This window comes from Leucopleurus acutus (assembly GCF_964270905.1).
Source record: "Leucopleurus acutus genome assembly, chromosome: 1".
Classification (NCBI taxonomy): Eukaryota; Metazoa; Chordata; class Mammalia; order Artiodactyla; family Delphinidae; genus Leucopleurus; species Leucopleurus acutus.
Window position 1 is genome coordinate 84,523,757 of NC_139142.1, and position 15,446 is coordinate 84,539,202.

Sequence of the window (15,446 nt, forward strand, 5' to 3'; positions counted from 1 at the left end):
TAGGATGGAAAGATCGTATTCTTTGTATCAGACATGGGGCAAAGACATTCCTGATCTTTCTGGAAATAATAACAATTTTACTTAAGTAGCAAAGAGTAATTTTGTGTCTTAGAAGAGAGAGAAGCTTGGTGTAGCTATTCTCCTCACCAGTTCCCTATTAATTTAGAGAGTAGGATTTTCCCCACCTCACTCCACTCCCTCACCCCTTTAAATGATGGAAAAGAGAGACAGGAAAGGGTATCTCCTCTAGTCACTTAGCAATATGACATAGAGAACTTGGGTAAGAAACTTGGGAGGTTTTTGTTTTCTTTTTTTAAAAATGATTCTCATGCCTAAGATGGGATGGTCTGTCAACTCAGGCAGTAGAGAAAAATCTTTACCTCATTCATTGATTCATTTTCTTCTGACAATTTAAAAAATTACTATGAGTTTCAACTAGCATTTATCTTGAGTCCAAGTTTTGTCCAAAAGATGAAGACAATTATCTTCAAAGTTGAGTTTTTTGAAAATTGAAAACTAAGGTGACTTTGTGGCTTAGGTATTTGTAACAGTGGCTTTCTCATAAGTTAAAGTAGACTCACCATATATTTTTCAAATATGAAGGATGCTTATGAGAAGGGTTCATCATGCCACTGGTCTTGTCAGATTTCATGGAACACAGTTACTCATATTTTTTGCTGATGATTGTTAATAGCTTAACCAGAGTTGCATGTTGACAAGTAAAACAATTGGATGGTTTTCCTTAGATTTGACTGTATCTTACACATATCTAGGATGCAGGTATGATGAGTTTCTAAGATTCTCTGTTTCCAAACTACCAAAATGAAGGAGATGAGATTAGTTTAGAGTATCAGATGACAACATTTTTTTCCATCTCCTAAATACTCAGATTATACCAAATGGAAAAAGTCCATTTCTTTTTCCCTTTAAATCTGAAAAACAGACTTTTAAAACCTGGTAAAAATGAAACCCTTGTCAAGGGAGATGAGTTAGCAAGAGAATTTTATCTTTACAGAATTTCTCTTTGCCACTTGTTTCAGGTTAATGGTAAGAGTTACCCGCAGGCTAAGTTGCTATTGGGACAGATGGGGGCATTGCATCCAGCCAATAGGCTAGCTGCTTATATCACAGGCAGGTTGCGACCCTCAGTCCTGGACCTCTCAACCCTCAGTACTGTCATCTCCAAGGTAGCATCCAATGCCAAGGTGGCTGCATCCAGGAAACCACGTACCCTGTTGCCTTCAACATCCAATTCCAAAACGGCATCCTCCTCCAGCGCTACAACAAATCGCCCTGGGAAGAATCTGAAGGCATTTGTCCCGGCGAAAAGACCAATTGGTAAGTTGGACTGTATATATGTTTTCCAAAGGGTTGTAACCTGGTGCTGGGCCAGTGGATACAGATACGGGGGTTGTAAAACTTAGAGAAATATAGAAGTTGGCATTATTTTTTTTCTTGATGTCTATATTGCCTGAATTTTTTAATTTTTTAGTAACTCTTCTGATGACCTACAATACTAGATGAACTGAATTTGAGTTAGTTTTACAGTTATTTCCAGACTTTTAGACTGTTTTTATTAATGTAGAAAAAGACTTAGGTTTTTAATTTTGTTTTTCAAAAGGGCAGATGTATTCTTAAATACTTTCCCTAATTTACTATTTTTCCTGTGAGGACTGGTGTTTTTGGTACCAGTCATATGTATGTTTCTTGAACTTAATGAAACCAAGGAGCTAGCAGAATCAAAGTGGGTTGAGTTAGTATTAGTCTTAGAGTAGAAGGCTCTTGTAAAATAGAATTTTGGAAACAGTGCTTTATTATATTCATCCCTGTTCTGTGAGTAAAAACCTCATTTGTTTAACATTGCAGTGCTAGAGTCTGTAAAAAATTACCTTCTTGAAATCATTTGTGTTTTAGCATTGAGAGTATATACAGTTGGTTTACTGGATTCCTCTTTTTGTTGTTTCAGGTCTATTTAGGAATGTTAAGTAAAAATGTCATTTGCTCTATTTTTATTCCTCTAATAGGAAATTGAAATCTCTGGCTAAATGCTGGACTTGTGTGAAGATGGAGGATAGGCCTTGCCTTAAAAACAACCCATTTTACCTCTTTCTTAAAAAGTAGCTTCAGTTGGTGATTTTTAAAAAAGATAGTCTTATTCTGCCCTCTTTTTTTTTTTTTTTTTTGGCGGTACGTGGGCCTCTCACTCTTGTGGCCTCTCCTGTTGCGGAGTACAGGTTCTGGACGCGCAGGCTCAGCGGCCATGGCTCACGGGCCCAGTCGCTCCGCGGCATGTGGGATCTTCCCGGACCGGGGTACGAACCCGCGTCCCCTGCATCGGCAGGCGGACTCTCAACCATTGCGCCACCAGGGAAGCCCCCTGCCCTCTTTTAAAAAATGTCTTTATACATTTTAGAAAAATGCAAAACTTTACTGTCTTGTAAAAGGACAGCAATAAAGAGGTGGAGGTGCTGGGACAGGAGGAAGTGATGGAAAAAAGTTTTAAAATTAGAATTAGGAATACAGTTTCAACTTGTTACTTTCTTCATCTGTTTTTATTCATTCATTCAGAGAGCACACAGAGAAACAGTTTTATTAAGTTGGAAGCTAGGCAGAAATCCACACCCAGAGAGAAAGGGTATGGGCGTCCTTTCTAATGAGGAGGAGTGCAGTCTCTTCATCTGTTTTAGATGATGAAGTTGTGTGCTGCTGTACTGTCTTTTTAGTGTCCTGGCAATTTGATTATATTGCATAACCAAAAGAATTTCAGAAGGAACACCTAATTTCAATCCCTTTGTTAAAGTTAGAATTTTAAAGGTTTGGTTTGGGTGGAGAGGTGTGTTTGATTTCTGTGGGTGGAAATTGGCATGTGTAATGCAGGTAAGAAATTTCTTAATACCTGTAAGAAATTGACCCAGTGGTGCACAATATGTTGATAAACACAATCACTACAAGGATAAAATATGAGAACTGAAGATTTTTGACCAGCAAATTTTTATTTGCAGCGGCTCGACCCTCTCCTGGTGGTGTGTTCACACAGTTTGTGATGAGTAAAGTTGGAGCCCTGCAACAGAAGATACCTGGAGTTAGCACACCCCAACCCCTAACAGGGCCACAGAAGTTCAGTATCAGACCTTCTCCAGTAATGGTCGTCACACCTGTGGTTTCTTCTGAGCCAGTTCAGGTGTGCAGTCCTGTGACTGCTGCTGTCACTACTACCACCCCTCAAGTGTTTTTAGAGAATGTTACTGCTGTGACACCTGTGACTGCTATTTCTGACGTGGGAACTAAGGAAACTACTTATTCTTCTGGTGCCCCCACTGCAGGGGTTGTTGAGGTCTCTGAAACTAATACCAGCACCCTTGTAACACCTACCCAGTCTACAGCCACTGTGAACCTTATCAAAACGACTGGGATAACTACCCCTGTGGCTTCAGTTGCTTTTCCTAAGTCTTTGGTAGCATCTCCTCCAACCATAACTCTTCCTGTTGCTTCCACTGCCTCCACCTCCATAGTCGTGGTGACCACAGCTGCATCTTCCTCCATGGTGACTACACCAACTTCATCTCTGAGCTCTGTTCCCATTATACTCTCGGGAATTGATGGGAGTCCACCAGTGAGCCAGAGACCAGGTAAGGCCTAGATGTTACAAGCTGGTTTACTGACAGCTGTTTATATAACTTTGTGGTTTTGATAGGATTATAGATATATCAGGTGTTTCTGCTATAACATGATACATATATTCCTAAAAATCATTACATTCTGCAAAACTGAACACTGAAAATAATAGAGCTTGTGGTAAAGATAGGGTTAGGACAATCACTGAAAATTCATGCAATTTTGTAACCAGAGCGCTAATAAAACCTGTAACTGGTACTTTAGAGATAAACAGCATTGACAGATGGTTTAATGGGGCTAGAGATTTCTTCAGGAGATTAATGATATTCAAAAACATTAGAATGGAAATGCTGGCTGAAGAATACTGCATATGGGAGTGGAACTCTGAGCCAGTAGAGCAGCATTAAGGTGGGCACAGGAGGAAGTGCAGCCTGTTGTGTGCTGAGAGCTGGGGGCGCATATCTCTGAGGAGGGAACCATATGTAGTTGTTCCCTGTTTTGGGGGTGGGAGGGCTGCTGCTTTATATTTTAAAAAGATTGGAGGGCTTCTGCTTCTGCTGCAGCCAAGCTGAGGGCCCTTTCTCTCCTCCTTGCTTAAGATTAAAATTCTAGGTCCTCTTTCTTAGTAAAAATCATTTATGAATCAGCCCAACTCCTATATACTACTGACATTATTCTCCTGCTTAATTACTATATGTAAACTGATTGAAATAGAAGTAAGGAGGCATATTTCTTTGTTCTGGACTCTGATATTTTATATGTTAAGTTTATAGTTAAAATGAAATTTTTTCTCTTGTTGGCTTAGTTTAAGTGAATTTGAAATAGGAATAGTTCAACACTTTGGTAATTTTTCTATCTTAATTCAACCAGCTAAAGCAAGTTGTTCTCTTAGTAGACTCTAGGAGGAATTACTGTGGAAAAGAGTATGAAAGACTTTGCAGGATTTAAGGGGGAATAAAATAGCCAACAGCAGTTCTGTCTTGGTAACTGATAGTTTTCCTACTAAATATTTTTGTCTTTAGGGGCATGGTCCAAATCCCTCTTGATATTTTAGGAAAGAAGTGATTTATAAATTGAAGTGCTGTTGAAAGGAAAAGTGGATAACAGTATCAAATTTGTTGTCTTTCGCTACTTCCTGTAAATAAACATACCAAAAATGGCTAATATATAATTTCAAAAGTAAGATAGTTGTTGATGAAGCTGTTTTGATTTCCTTTGTATCTCAAGGTTCATATCTTGTCATATTTTAACTGGTCATGTCTTCTAAATCATGGATTCTAACCTTTCTTTATATTTTTAATTCTGTCATGAAACTGTAAAACAGTTTACCTTTTGTAGTTCATTGTCTCTCAGATTTCAGTCACTTGGAACATACATTCAGGTATTTTGCTCTGATTCCCATTTGTACTATCATACAATTGACATAACATTTTTATTTAAATCCAGTCATTTGTTCACTTAAATGTACTTTTAAAAGGAGCAGTATTACTGTTATTGGAAACCAACATTACTTGCCAAAATAGAGGGTAGCCTCATAAATAAATACACTGAAACAATAATAAAAAGTATCAAATACTAGCCAGCTACTGTAAGTTCTTAACATGTGGCTTGCTATTTCTGTTAATGAAGAAAGTTAGAAAACGTTGGCGTACTATTAAAGACATAATATCAAAGACTGGTAATTTCTTCTGTATTTTAATCAAAAGATTAAAATGCTGACAATGTGATATGGTGTTATTCTATATCCACCTACCACCTAAAAGTGTCTTCTGTAATACTACTTGAGGAAATACTAATGTTAACAGATTTTCTTACCTGCTCTTTTATAAATGGAGCTGACTCAAATCACTGCCAACTTCTAAGGAAGTGTATAATTTTGTTATAGGTTCATAAAGTAGATCTCAACTTTGGGATTTAGACAACTCTGACTTTTTCATTTGACTTTCCTTCTTTTTGTCTTTCCCTTCTTCCCCTCTCACGCATATTAATAAATAATGACATATTTAGTGTGTGTATTAAAGGCTGCTTTTGGAGTTATTTGGTTTTGAATCACTCTCTAAAACTTAATGTGAATAGAAATGTTCAGGAAATTAAGAATGCTTTAACATGTTTCTTAATTCACATAAGATAGATGAATTTGTTTTAAGTTGCACACTATTTTTCATAAACAGTTTGGTCTTTGTGTTTTATTTCATTTTCAAAAGTAGTCATGGATCTTCTATATATAATTTGTCATGTAAATCTTAGGAGCTTCACTTTGTTTTAGAAATTTGATATGTTTTTTGGGCAGAGTACCTATCTGATAGAATATCACATATTAAAATCTTTGTTTTGTTTGGCTTGTTGATTTTTATATTTAGTGACAAACTGATGAAAAATTTTATTTAATAATGTTTAAAAAAAAGGGGTAATTGGAAATAATAATGTTAAAGAAGTTCAGTAATTTGAATGGTAATGTTAGACCACTTTCATTTATGCTTACTATTACGTTATTCCTTCCTCTTTATTCCTGTGACCCAAAACCTAGCTGTAGATTACTCATATTATTTTTTTTCATGTCCTTAGTATTTTCTTCCAGACATTAAAGTGGATCTTTAGGTACTATTAATATTTTGAAATCTCTTTTAATTCACATCTTCTGCATTAAATTTCTGCTTTTTCTGTTTGCTTTAAAACTATCTTTTGCCTCTTCCTAACCAGGCTTTATTTCCCTGCTTCTTTGATGTCTCTTAATTTCATTCCATTTTTTGGGGGTATGTATTTTTTTTCCTTCTGAAAAATAATTTCCACAAATCTTTATGCTTTGCTTATTTATCAGTGAATTTTACAAGCCAAGAAGTTTTTAGTACTTTGTGATTTTTAGTCCTTGACTTTTTCTTACTTGAGTAAGACCTGTGAAACTAAGTCATAAGTCTATTAAGTGTTAACAGCCTGAATTTTTAAGTTGAACAAGAGAATTTTATCTTGAACTTTAATGAGAACCAGGTTAAGAGGCCATGTTTTTCATTAGGCAGAAGTGTTATCTCTTTAAATGCACCTCTTGACAATTGATACTTTCTTTTTTACCAATCTAAATGTAAGGCCCTGCAATGTCTGGCTAATACTTAGGTTTAAAGTAAATTGTCTCAGCCATAAGACTAGTAAGTAGTGTATCATGGACGGACAGGATTTTACCAACTCTGTAGTTTAAAGTAGAAGTTATGTGTAGCGTGGTTAGATCCTATGTCATAATTATTTTTTCCCAAGTATTAAAGGGAAATTCTGATACTATGTTTCCCATTTCCTGTTTTTCAGAAAATGCTCCTCAGATTCCAGTGGCTACTCCACAGGTCTCTCCTAACACAGTGAAACGTGCTGGACCTCGATTGTTGTTGATTCCAGTGCAGCAGGGTTCTCCTACTCTTAGACCTGTCCCAAACACACAACTTCAGGGACATCGGATGGTCTTGCAGCCTGTTAGGAGCCCAAGTGGAATGAACCTGTTCAGGCACCCTAATGGGCAGATTGTCCAGCTCCTCCCTTTGCATCAGCTTCGAGGCTCTAATACCCAGCCCAACTTACAGCCTGTCATGTTTCGGAACCCAGGTATAAAATTAGAGATATTTCTGATAAGTTTCTCTTTTCTTGAATCATTTGGTCATATGGTATGTTAATACACCAGGATTGGTCTTCTTAGTGTCTTGGAATCACCTGTTAGAAAAGAAATGCATACTTTGGAAGTCTTGATTTGGGCAGTGGTGATTTACAATGTTCTTTTTCTTACCAGGGTCTGTGATGGGAATCCGGTTACCCACTCCTTCCAAACCTTCAGAGACTCCACCATCTTCTGCTTCGTCCTCCTCTTTCTCTGTTATGAATCCTGTAATTCAGACTGTTGGGTCTTCTCCAGCAATGAATGTTATCACTCAGGCACCATCATTGCTTTCTTCTGGACCTAGTTTTGTGTCTCAGTCTGGTACATTGACTCTGAGGATTTCCCCTCCTGAACCACAAAGCTTTGCAAGCAAAACAGGCTCTGAAACCAAAATAACCTATAGTTCAGGAGGGCAGCCTGTTGGTACAGCCAGTCTTATTCCTCTCCAGTCTGGTAGTTTTGCCTTGTTGCAGCTCCCAGGACAAAAGCCTGTTCCCAGCTCCATTCTTCAGCATGTTGCTTCACTTCAGATGAAAAGAGAATCTCAGAATGCGGACCAAAAAGATGAAACAAGCTTTTTAAAAAGAGAACAGGAAACTAAGAAGACCCTGCAGTCAGGAGGAGAAGCTATAGACCCTGAGGCTAATATAATAAAGCAAAACTCAGGAGCTACTGTCTCAGAAGAAACTCTGAATGATTCCTTGGAAGATGGGGGTGATCATTTAGATGAAGAATCCCTTACAGAAGAAGGTCCTGCAACTGTTAAACCTTCTCAGCATGCCTATATCACTGGCTCACACACAGGTGAAGACTATAAAAATGTTGATGAAGAGTATGGGATTAGGAATCATAACAGTTCCAAAGAAAAACTGACTGTTCTGGAAGTTAAGACCATTTCTGGAAGAGCCAGTAATATGACAGTCCAAAGTGTGAGTAATGTGCAGCTTAAAAAACTTGATGTGAAAGTGGAACAGCAGAAAGGCTTAGACAATCCAGGGGAAAAATCAAATGAATTTCCAATTATCTCTAAAGAAGAAAGTAAACTTGAATTTTCAGGGAGCAGAGTTGTGGAGCAGCAATCTAATCCAAAGCCAGAGGCCAAGGAGAAGGGATGTGGAGATTCTCTGGAGAAGGACAGCATTAGGGAGAGGTGGAGAAAACACCTAAAGGGCCCTTTGACCCAGAAATGTGTTAGAACTTCACAAGAATGCAAGAAAGAGACAGATGAGCAGTTAATTAAAGAAACAGAAACTTGTCAGGAAAATTCAGATGTGTTTCAACAAGAACACGGCATCTCTGATTTACTTGGAAAAAGTGGAACTACTGAGAATGCCAAAATTTTAAAAACTGAATGTGATTCTTGGAGTAGGATTTCTAGTCCTGCAGCCTTCTCCATATTTCCTAGGAGAGCTACCAAAGGGAGCAGAGGGGAAGGACATTTTCAAGGTCACTTACTGCTATCAGGAGAACAGATAAAACCAAAGCAAGAGAAGAAGGGTGGGAGAAGCAGTGCTGACTTCACTGTTTTGGATTTGGAAGAGGATGATGAGGAAGATGAGAATGAGAAAACCGATGATTCTATTGATGAGATTGTGGATGTTGTTTCTGACTACCAGAGTGAGGAGGTTGATGATGTAGAAAAGGTGGTGAGCCCATTTTTGTTGTGACTGAAACCTCAAGAATTTAAATGATTCATTAGAGACAGTAGTTTTTCCAGAAGATCACTAAGACCTGATACATTGATTTGGATGCCTAGGTTTAGATCATGATTAAATGACTTTGTAGTTTTTGGGCTGTGTCAGTCAGGTAACATTTATTGAGCTTATACTGAGCTTTGAGACTTGTCTGATATTATAGGAAGGCTGACTTAAGCCTTAGGGGGATAGATGCTTGAGAGTCCCTATCAAATTAGGTTTTTTTTTAAGAAAAAGTCTGAAACCACTACTCCCATTCAGTCTCAGTTTCTTTGACATTTTGTATGTGAAGTGATTGTAGCTTATCTGGTAGATATATATAAGAAACAGGGAATAGGCAGCCTTAGAACTGGAAGATAATTTATCTACCTGCATTTATAGAGATGTTTTTCTTTTTGGAGAGAAACGAAAAATACTATTTAATATTTTAATACAACCCTGCCTAAAGTTGTTTTTAATCATCTCCTAAAATTAGTGTCTAGAATTTGTATTCTGAACTTTGGTCATCTTTCTTTGTAATTTGACCTTTCTAATTTATATTTTTCTGAAGGCTTTTTTTTTTTTTTTTTTTTTTTTTTTTTTTTTTTGCTGTACGCGGGCCTCTCACTGTTGTGGCCTTTCCCGTTGCGGAGCGCAGGCTCCGGACGCACAGGCTCAGAGGCCATGGCTCACAGGCCCAGCCGCTCTGCGGCATGTGGGATCTTCCCGGACCGGGGCATGAACCCATGTCCCCTGCATCGGCAGGCAGACTCTCAACCACTGCGCCACCAGGGAAGCCCCTGAAGCCATTTTTTAGACTTTTATTTAGGGTTGTATTTGCTGAACTAAGTAACTTGAGAGTCAGATATGATATAGGGCAGGAGTTGGGCAAACTTTTTTTGTAAAGGGCCAGATTGTAAATATTTTAGACTTTGCAGGCTAGATGACTTGCTCTTGCAACTACTCAACTGCTGTTGTAGAGTGAAAGCAGCCATAAGCAATAGTAACTGAATGCGTGTGGCTGTGTTCCAATAAAACTTTATTTACAAAAACAGATGGTAGGCTGTGGTTTGCTGACCCCTGACCTGGGGTCTGATGTAAAACATAAGGAGGTGATAGCCAGCTGCCTGTGGGGTGCCTTGAAATCTAAATTGTGTCCCTCTCTTCAGGAGCAGATAATACAATGATTGTCATGCCTGGCAGTTTTAGAATCTCACTTCCTTGAGATTCATTCATTCCCTGTGTTACCTGGTCCTTCTCTGTTAATGCCTAACTAACTGCCTTACGGAGATAAAATATAGCAAAAAGATTCATATTTTAAACCTCTAAAATGTTTAAATATTCTAACGTTCCTATGTTGGTTATCTCTGTACCTCACCTGTCTCATTTATAAAATGAGGATCTAGCTCTACAGTTGGATGATTCTATATGCATTTGCCTCACATTCTGTCTATAACCTAATCTTTTTTGAGGACTTAGGTCTATAGGTAGTTTAGGAGTTAGATTGCAGATCTTCTTGCACTTTTTGCAGGGTCTTTCGTTGTAAGTCAGCCTAGGTAAGCATCAGACCAAAAACAGTCCAACTTTATTTTAATTTTAATTTAAAAAATTTTTCCATTATGGTTTATTACAGGGTATCGAATATAGTTCCCTGTGCTATACAGTAGGACCTTGTTGTTTATCCATTCTGTATATAGTTTGCATCTGCTAATCCCAAACTCCCAATCCATCCCTTCCCCACACCTCCTCCCCCTTGGCAACCACAGGTCAAAAACAGTCCAGCTTTAAAATCAGTGAAAACTATTGCTATCAGTAGAACTGACTTAATGGAACCTTTAGTGTTTCTTAGTCATACAGCGTGGCATTGCTTGAATTTCCTAATAGGGAATCTGACAGGTACACTGGCCTTTTAAAACTAAGGACATTCACATCTAAATTCTACATTGTATTTATGTTTATGTCTGACACCTATGATAACTTTATACCTGTGATTAGCATTATATTGGAATAGTGTAAGGAAAGTTGTGAGTAGCCTTTTTAAGTCTTCTCTGATGAAGTTTATTGGATATTATTTATAAAGCCTGCAATTAAAGCCACGCAGTACACATTCTTCAGTTTAAATATGGTAAAGCATCTACCTACATTACTATTCAAACCCTTGGGGTTCTGTTGATTTAGCTTCCTAACGTTAATTTTAATATCCATTGTTTATATTTAATACACATTATTTAGATGATGCTTAAATTGGGGATCATGAATGATGACTTGCATCACTTATGTCCTTTAGCCTTAGGGAGCCTGCAATTTGGGGGTAAGTAGTTTTTCCAGCAAGTTTAAACATAGAATTAATAAGGTGATGGGGATGCTTCATTTTGAGTTGTGCCTCTCTGGTACAGTACAGTTACAGATAATGTATTCTCTGTTTGGTTTCTGACATAGTAAACACTGCTTTTAAAGGTGGACTTAAAAGTATCTGCATATCCCATAATCCATATAGTCTACTGTTATAAATATACAGTGAGTTTCTGTGGTGGGTGCTCAATAAATGCTTACTGATTGACTCATATTTTGGTATAATAAGTACAGCAAACCTGGGCTTCTTTGGCATCTGAAATTCTTCAAAAGCTCTCATTCTGTAGGGTTGAGAGACTTAGAAGACTGTCTGGGCTATAATCTGTTTCCATATCTGCCTTGAATATGTTTATGTGGGTGTTTAATATGGGATTAACCATGAAGCACTCAAACTAGAATCTGAATTTTTCTTCTTTCTACCTTCTTCCTCACCAAATTCTATTTTACTGCTATTTAATATTAAGATTTATGCAGCTTTAATATATCTGTACTTGAATTTTGTCCACTAGAAATAACACTGAAGCATCCATACAGCCCTTTGGGGACTCTGTCTCTTCAGTCTAATGATGTCTTTTTAATATATATCTGTGATTTATAATGTAGTTCTTGTAGTTAGCTCTAACCATATGTTGTCTTTATGACTTAATTCCATTTTATGATTAACAAGTTTAAGATTATCAGTACTCATGGTTTAAGATCAGTGTTTGGCACTGGTTGGCTTTATAAGGGGAGCAATCAGTTGAAAAGTTTAGGTGTGCTTGCTTCCCAATACTTTATTTACTGTTGAAATGCTGTATTTCAGAATAACTGTGTAGAATACATTGAGGATGATGAAGAGCAGGTGGACATTGAGACTGTAGAAGAGCTCCCGGAGGAAGTTAATGTTGTCCACTTGAAGACCGCAACTGCCCATACACAGACTTTCAAACAGCTGTAAGTCTTACTTCTCTTTGGATTGTTGTTTTTTGTTGTTGTAATTTTATGACCATAAGCAAAACTAAATGTTCTATTCAGGAGTTCTGGGTAACTGACATGGTTCCTTTATTTCTCTAGCTTTTTTCTTAGTAGTAGATGAGGAGAGGAGCTGTAATCCAGAGGTAATTAACTTGCCTTGTTATTGCTAGGAGGCAGTATATAAGTGTGAATAACATATGCTTTTGGAGCCTGATACATTGGTATTAAAATACTGCTTTTGCTAGTTTGTGGCTGTTTAATCTTGGGCAAGTCTGTAATCTCTCTGAATCTTAGATTCTTTACCTATGAAATGAAGAAAATGCCCCCATTTCAAGTATTAAATGAGATAATGTATGAGATAACTAACATAACTGATGCAAGTGAACTATTCAACAAAGGTTAGTTCTTTTAAGAATATGGCATTAAATTCTAAATTTGGTTACTTTGCTAGTTGAATAGGTCATTACAGTTAGAAAAATTTTCATAGCTGTTCAGCTGATGAGATGAAAATACAGAGAGCATGATGCCTTAGAAAAAAATGTTCTGAGTAAGCCTTGTATTGATTAGGAACTGGGGTGTGAGAGAAAGAAGGGAAAGAAGGTAAGAGTTGTTATTTTGTGCCAGACATTGAGCTTTTCAACCTGTTATGTCATCAGCTACCTGAAGCAGCAATGAGTTAAGAAAGAGTAATTCTTCATTCCTAGTGAGAAAGTCTAAGGAGGGCTGTAGGTAGTATTTTTCTTCACTCCAGGGCTATTTGGAAGGTACTTCAGTTGCCTACTGGTTAAGACTGAAAGAATTTAAATCTCTTAAAAACTTAATTAGACTTAAATTCAGCAGTATTGCAGGATGTAAGTTCAGTATACTAAAATCGAGTTCCTAAACAATAGCAACAAGCAAAAAAATGTAATTAAAAATACGAAAAATCTGTTTGGGATTATTAACACAAGTTGTGCAAGACTTTTATAAAATGTTATTGAAAGACATTGAAGAAGAATTCAGTAGGGACTTCCCTGGTGGCGCAGTGGTTAAGAATCCACCTGCCAATGCAGGGGACACAGGTTCAGTCCCTTTTCCAGGAAGATCCCACATGCTGCTGGGTAGCTAAGCCCCTGCGCCGCAACTACTGAAGCCCGTGCACCTAGAGCCCGTGCTCCACAATAAGAGAAGCCACCGCAACGAAGAGTAGCCCCTACTCACCGCAACTAGAGAAAGCCTGCGCACAGCAACGGGGACCCAACACAGCAGTCAATCAATCAATCAATCAACCAATAAAGAAATAAAACTTATTTTTTAAAAAAAGAAGAATTAAGTAAACAGAGAGATACCATCTTAATGGACTGGAATAATAAAGGGCCAAGAATAACCAACACAAAACTGTAAAGGAGCAGATTGTTAAAATTTTAAAAATTTCTGTCAGTGAAAAGGCAGTTTCACACTGTAAGGAAAATATTTGCAATATGTGTTTGACAGAAGATTAGTATCAAGCATATAAAATAATTCTTACAAATCATTAAGAAAAAGATCCAGTAGAAAAGTAAGTAATGGATATCATGGGCAATTCACAAAAGACTGCCAGTAAACATGCAAATTTGTTCTACCTCACAAGTAATAGAGAAATGCAAAAAAAAGTTTTTTAAGATTTTTTTTTTTTTTTTTGATGTGGACCATTTTTAAAGTCTTCATTGAGTTTGTTACAACATTGCTTCTGTTTTATGTTTTCGTTTTTTGGCCCCGAGGCATGTGGGATCTTATCTCCCCGACCAGGGATCGAACCTCTACCCCTGGCATTGGAAGGCGAAGTGGGAAATGCAAATTAAACCACAGTGACTTTACCAATTTATACCCATAAGATTGGTATAAATCGAGATTTCTGATAGTACTGTTGTCTAGGTGTGGAGCAATGGGAACATTCTGCAGGTGGGAGTGTAAGTTAAAACCACTTTGGAGAGCAGTATGACATGACCTTAGTTGAAGATGTGCATGCATTTCTTCCATCCAGCAGTTCCACTCCTAGGTATACATCCTAGAAAGGCTCACACACATGTACAAGGGGTCATGTCTGGGATTGTCCATTGCAGCCATTGTGAAAATTTGCCATTGTGAAAATTTGGATACAACCTAAATAACTACTAACATTCTAAAACAAATTTTGGAAAATTCAACAGTTTGGAATACTATATAGCAGTTAAAATGATTGAACTAGATATATCAACATATCTCACATGCAGTGCTGAATGAGACAAATCAGTTGAAGAAAGATACACTACATGTAAGTTTAAAATGCTACATAATATCTTCTGTTTAGGGATGAATCAGTACATTCCTAGGAGAAACTGTAAAGATGTGCATGGTAAACTCAGTTTGCGAGCATTTACTTACGAGAAGGAAGGAAGGAAGGTGATGAATGTGCCTATATTTTGGTGATGTTTTATTTCTCAAGCTTAGTGACAGATACCTGGATGTTGATTATGTATTTTATTTGTACAGTTTTATATGTTTGAAATATTTCACAATTGAAAAAAAGTAATTTGCAGTTTTAGGGTCTATTTGGACACTTTTATTTGAGAAAAAAGCATATTGTTGAATAAATCATATTGCCACATATTGGACCATGGGGAAAAGAAGCTGCTTACAATTTAGACAATTTGGGATGGTTTGGTTTAATATAGCTATGAAATAGGTATTAGATTACTGAATTTCAATAAGAATTGGAAAATATTGTCTTCATCTAGGTGCCGTACGCATATCACTACAGATGAGAAAGCTGCTGAAAAGAGTCGAAAGGTATTTACAGTATGTTTAATGATAATTAGTCATTTAATAAAATTGACAACATTTGTCCTTAGGGTTAAAACAACATTAGCTGTATTAGCTATGACTTTTTTCAGGGCCATTTTTACCAGTGAGTTAATATAATCAGCTTTTTTCCCCTTAATGAAATTATACTATTAATGCTTTTTTTTTCCCTTCTCAGTTGTCTACTGCCCCCCACCCCCAGTTGATAGAATAATTTAGAGGAATTAAAATGGGTATGGAGTTTATGAAAACTGATGTGCTTATTTGAAAACTAATCCTATAATGTAATGATATGATGTGAAACAGGCTGGCATTCTTTCTTATTTAGGCTCCTGATTTTTCTGGTGATCTAAAAAATTAGTTATTATCTGAAGTAATGGCTAGCAGTTCAGGGAGCCATGAAATTATAAACCTTATTT

At 37.1% G+C, this 15,446-nt stretch overlaps 1 protein-coding gene across 16 annotated transcripts in view; it reads left to right on the top strand.

The window, feature by feature from the left end:
• MGA (MAX dimerization protein MGA) overlaps window positions 1-15,446 on the top strand; it is a 159,107-nt gene that overhangs the window by 132,102 nt on the left and 11,559 nt on the right. For 5 of the 16 annotated variants that reach the window (XM_082846070.1, XM_082846071.1, XM_082846072.1 and 2 more), the window contains exons 14-19: window positions 1,041-1,338; window positions 3,003-3,629; window positions 6,910-7,200; window positions 7,382-8,892; window positions 12,077-12,207; window positions 14,964-15,015. In XM_082846070.1, the coding sequence (XP_082702196.1) occupies window positions 1,041-1,338; window positions 3,003-3,629; window positions 6,910-7,200; window positions 7,382-8,892; window positions 12,077-12,207; window positions 14,964-15,015 (2,910 nt within the window). Of the gene's footprint in view, window positions 1-664; window positions 1,908-3,002; window positions 4,010-6,909; window positions 8,893-12,076; window positions 12,208-14,963; window positions 15,016-15,446 lie in introns of those variants that run through there. The other 11 variants (XM_082846080.1, XM_082846081.1, XM_082846084.1 and 8 more) reach the window with 10 other exon arrangements.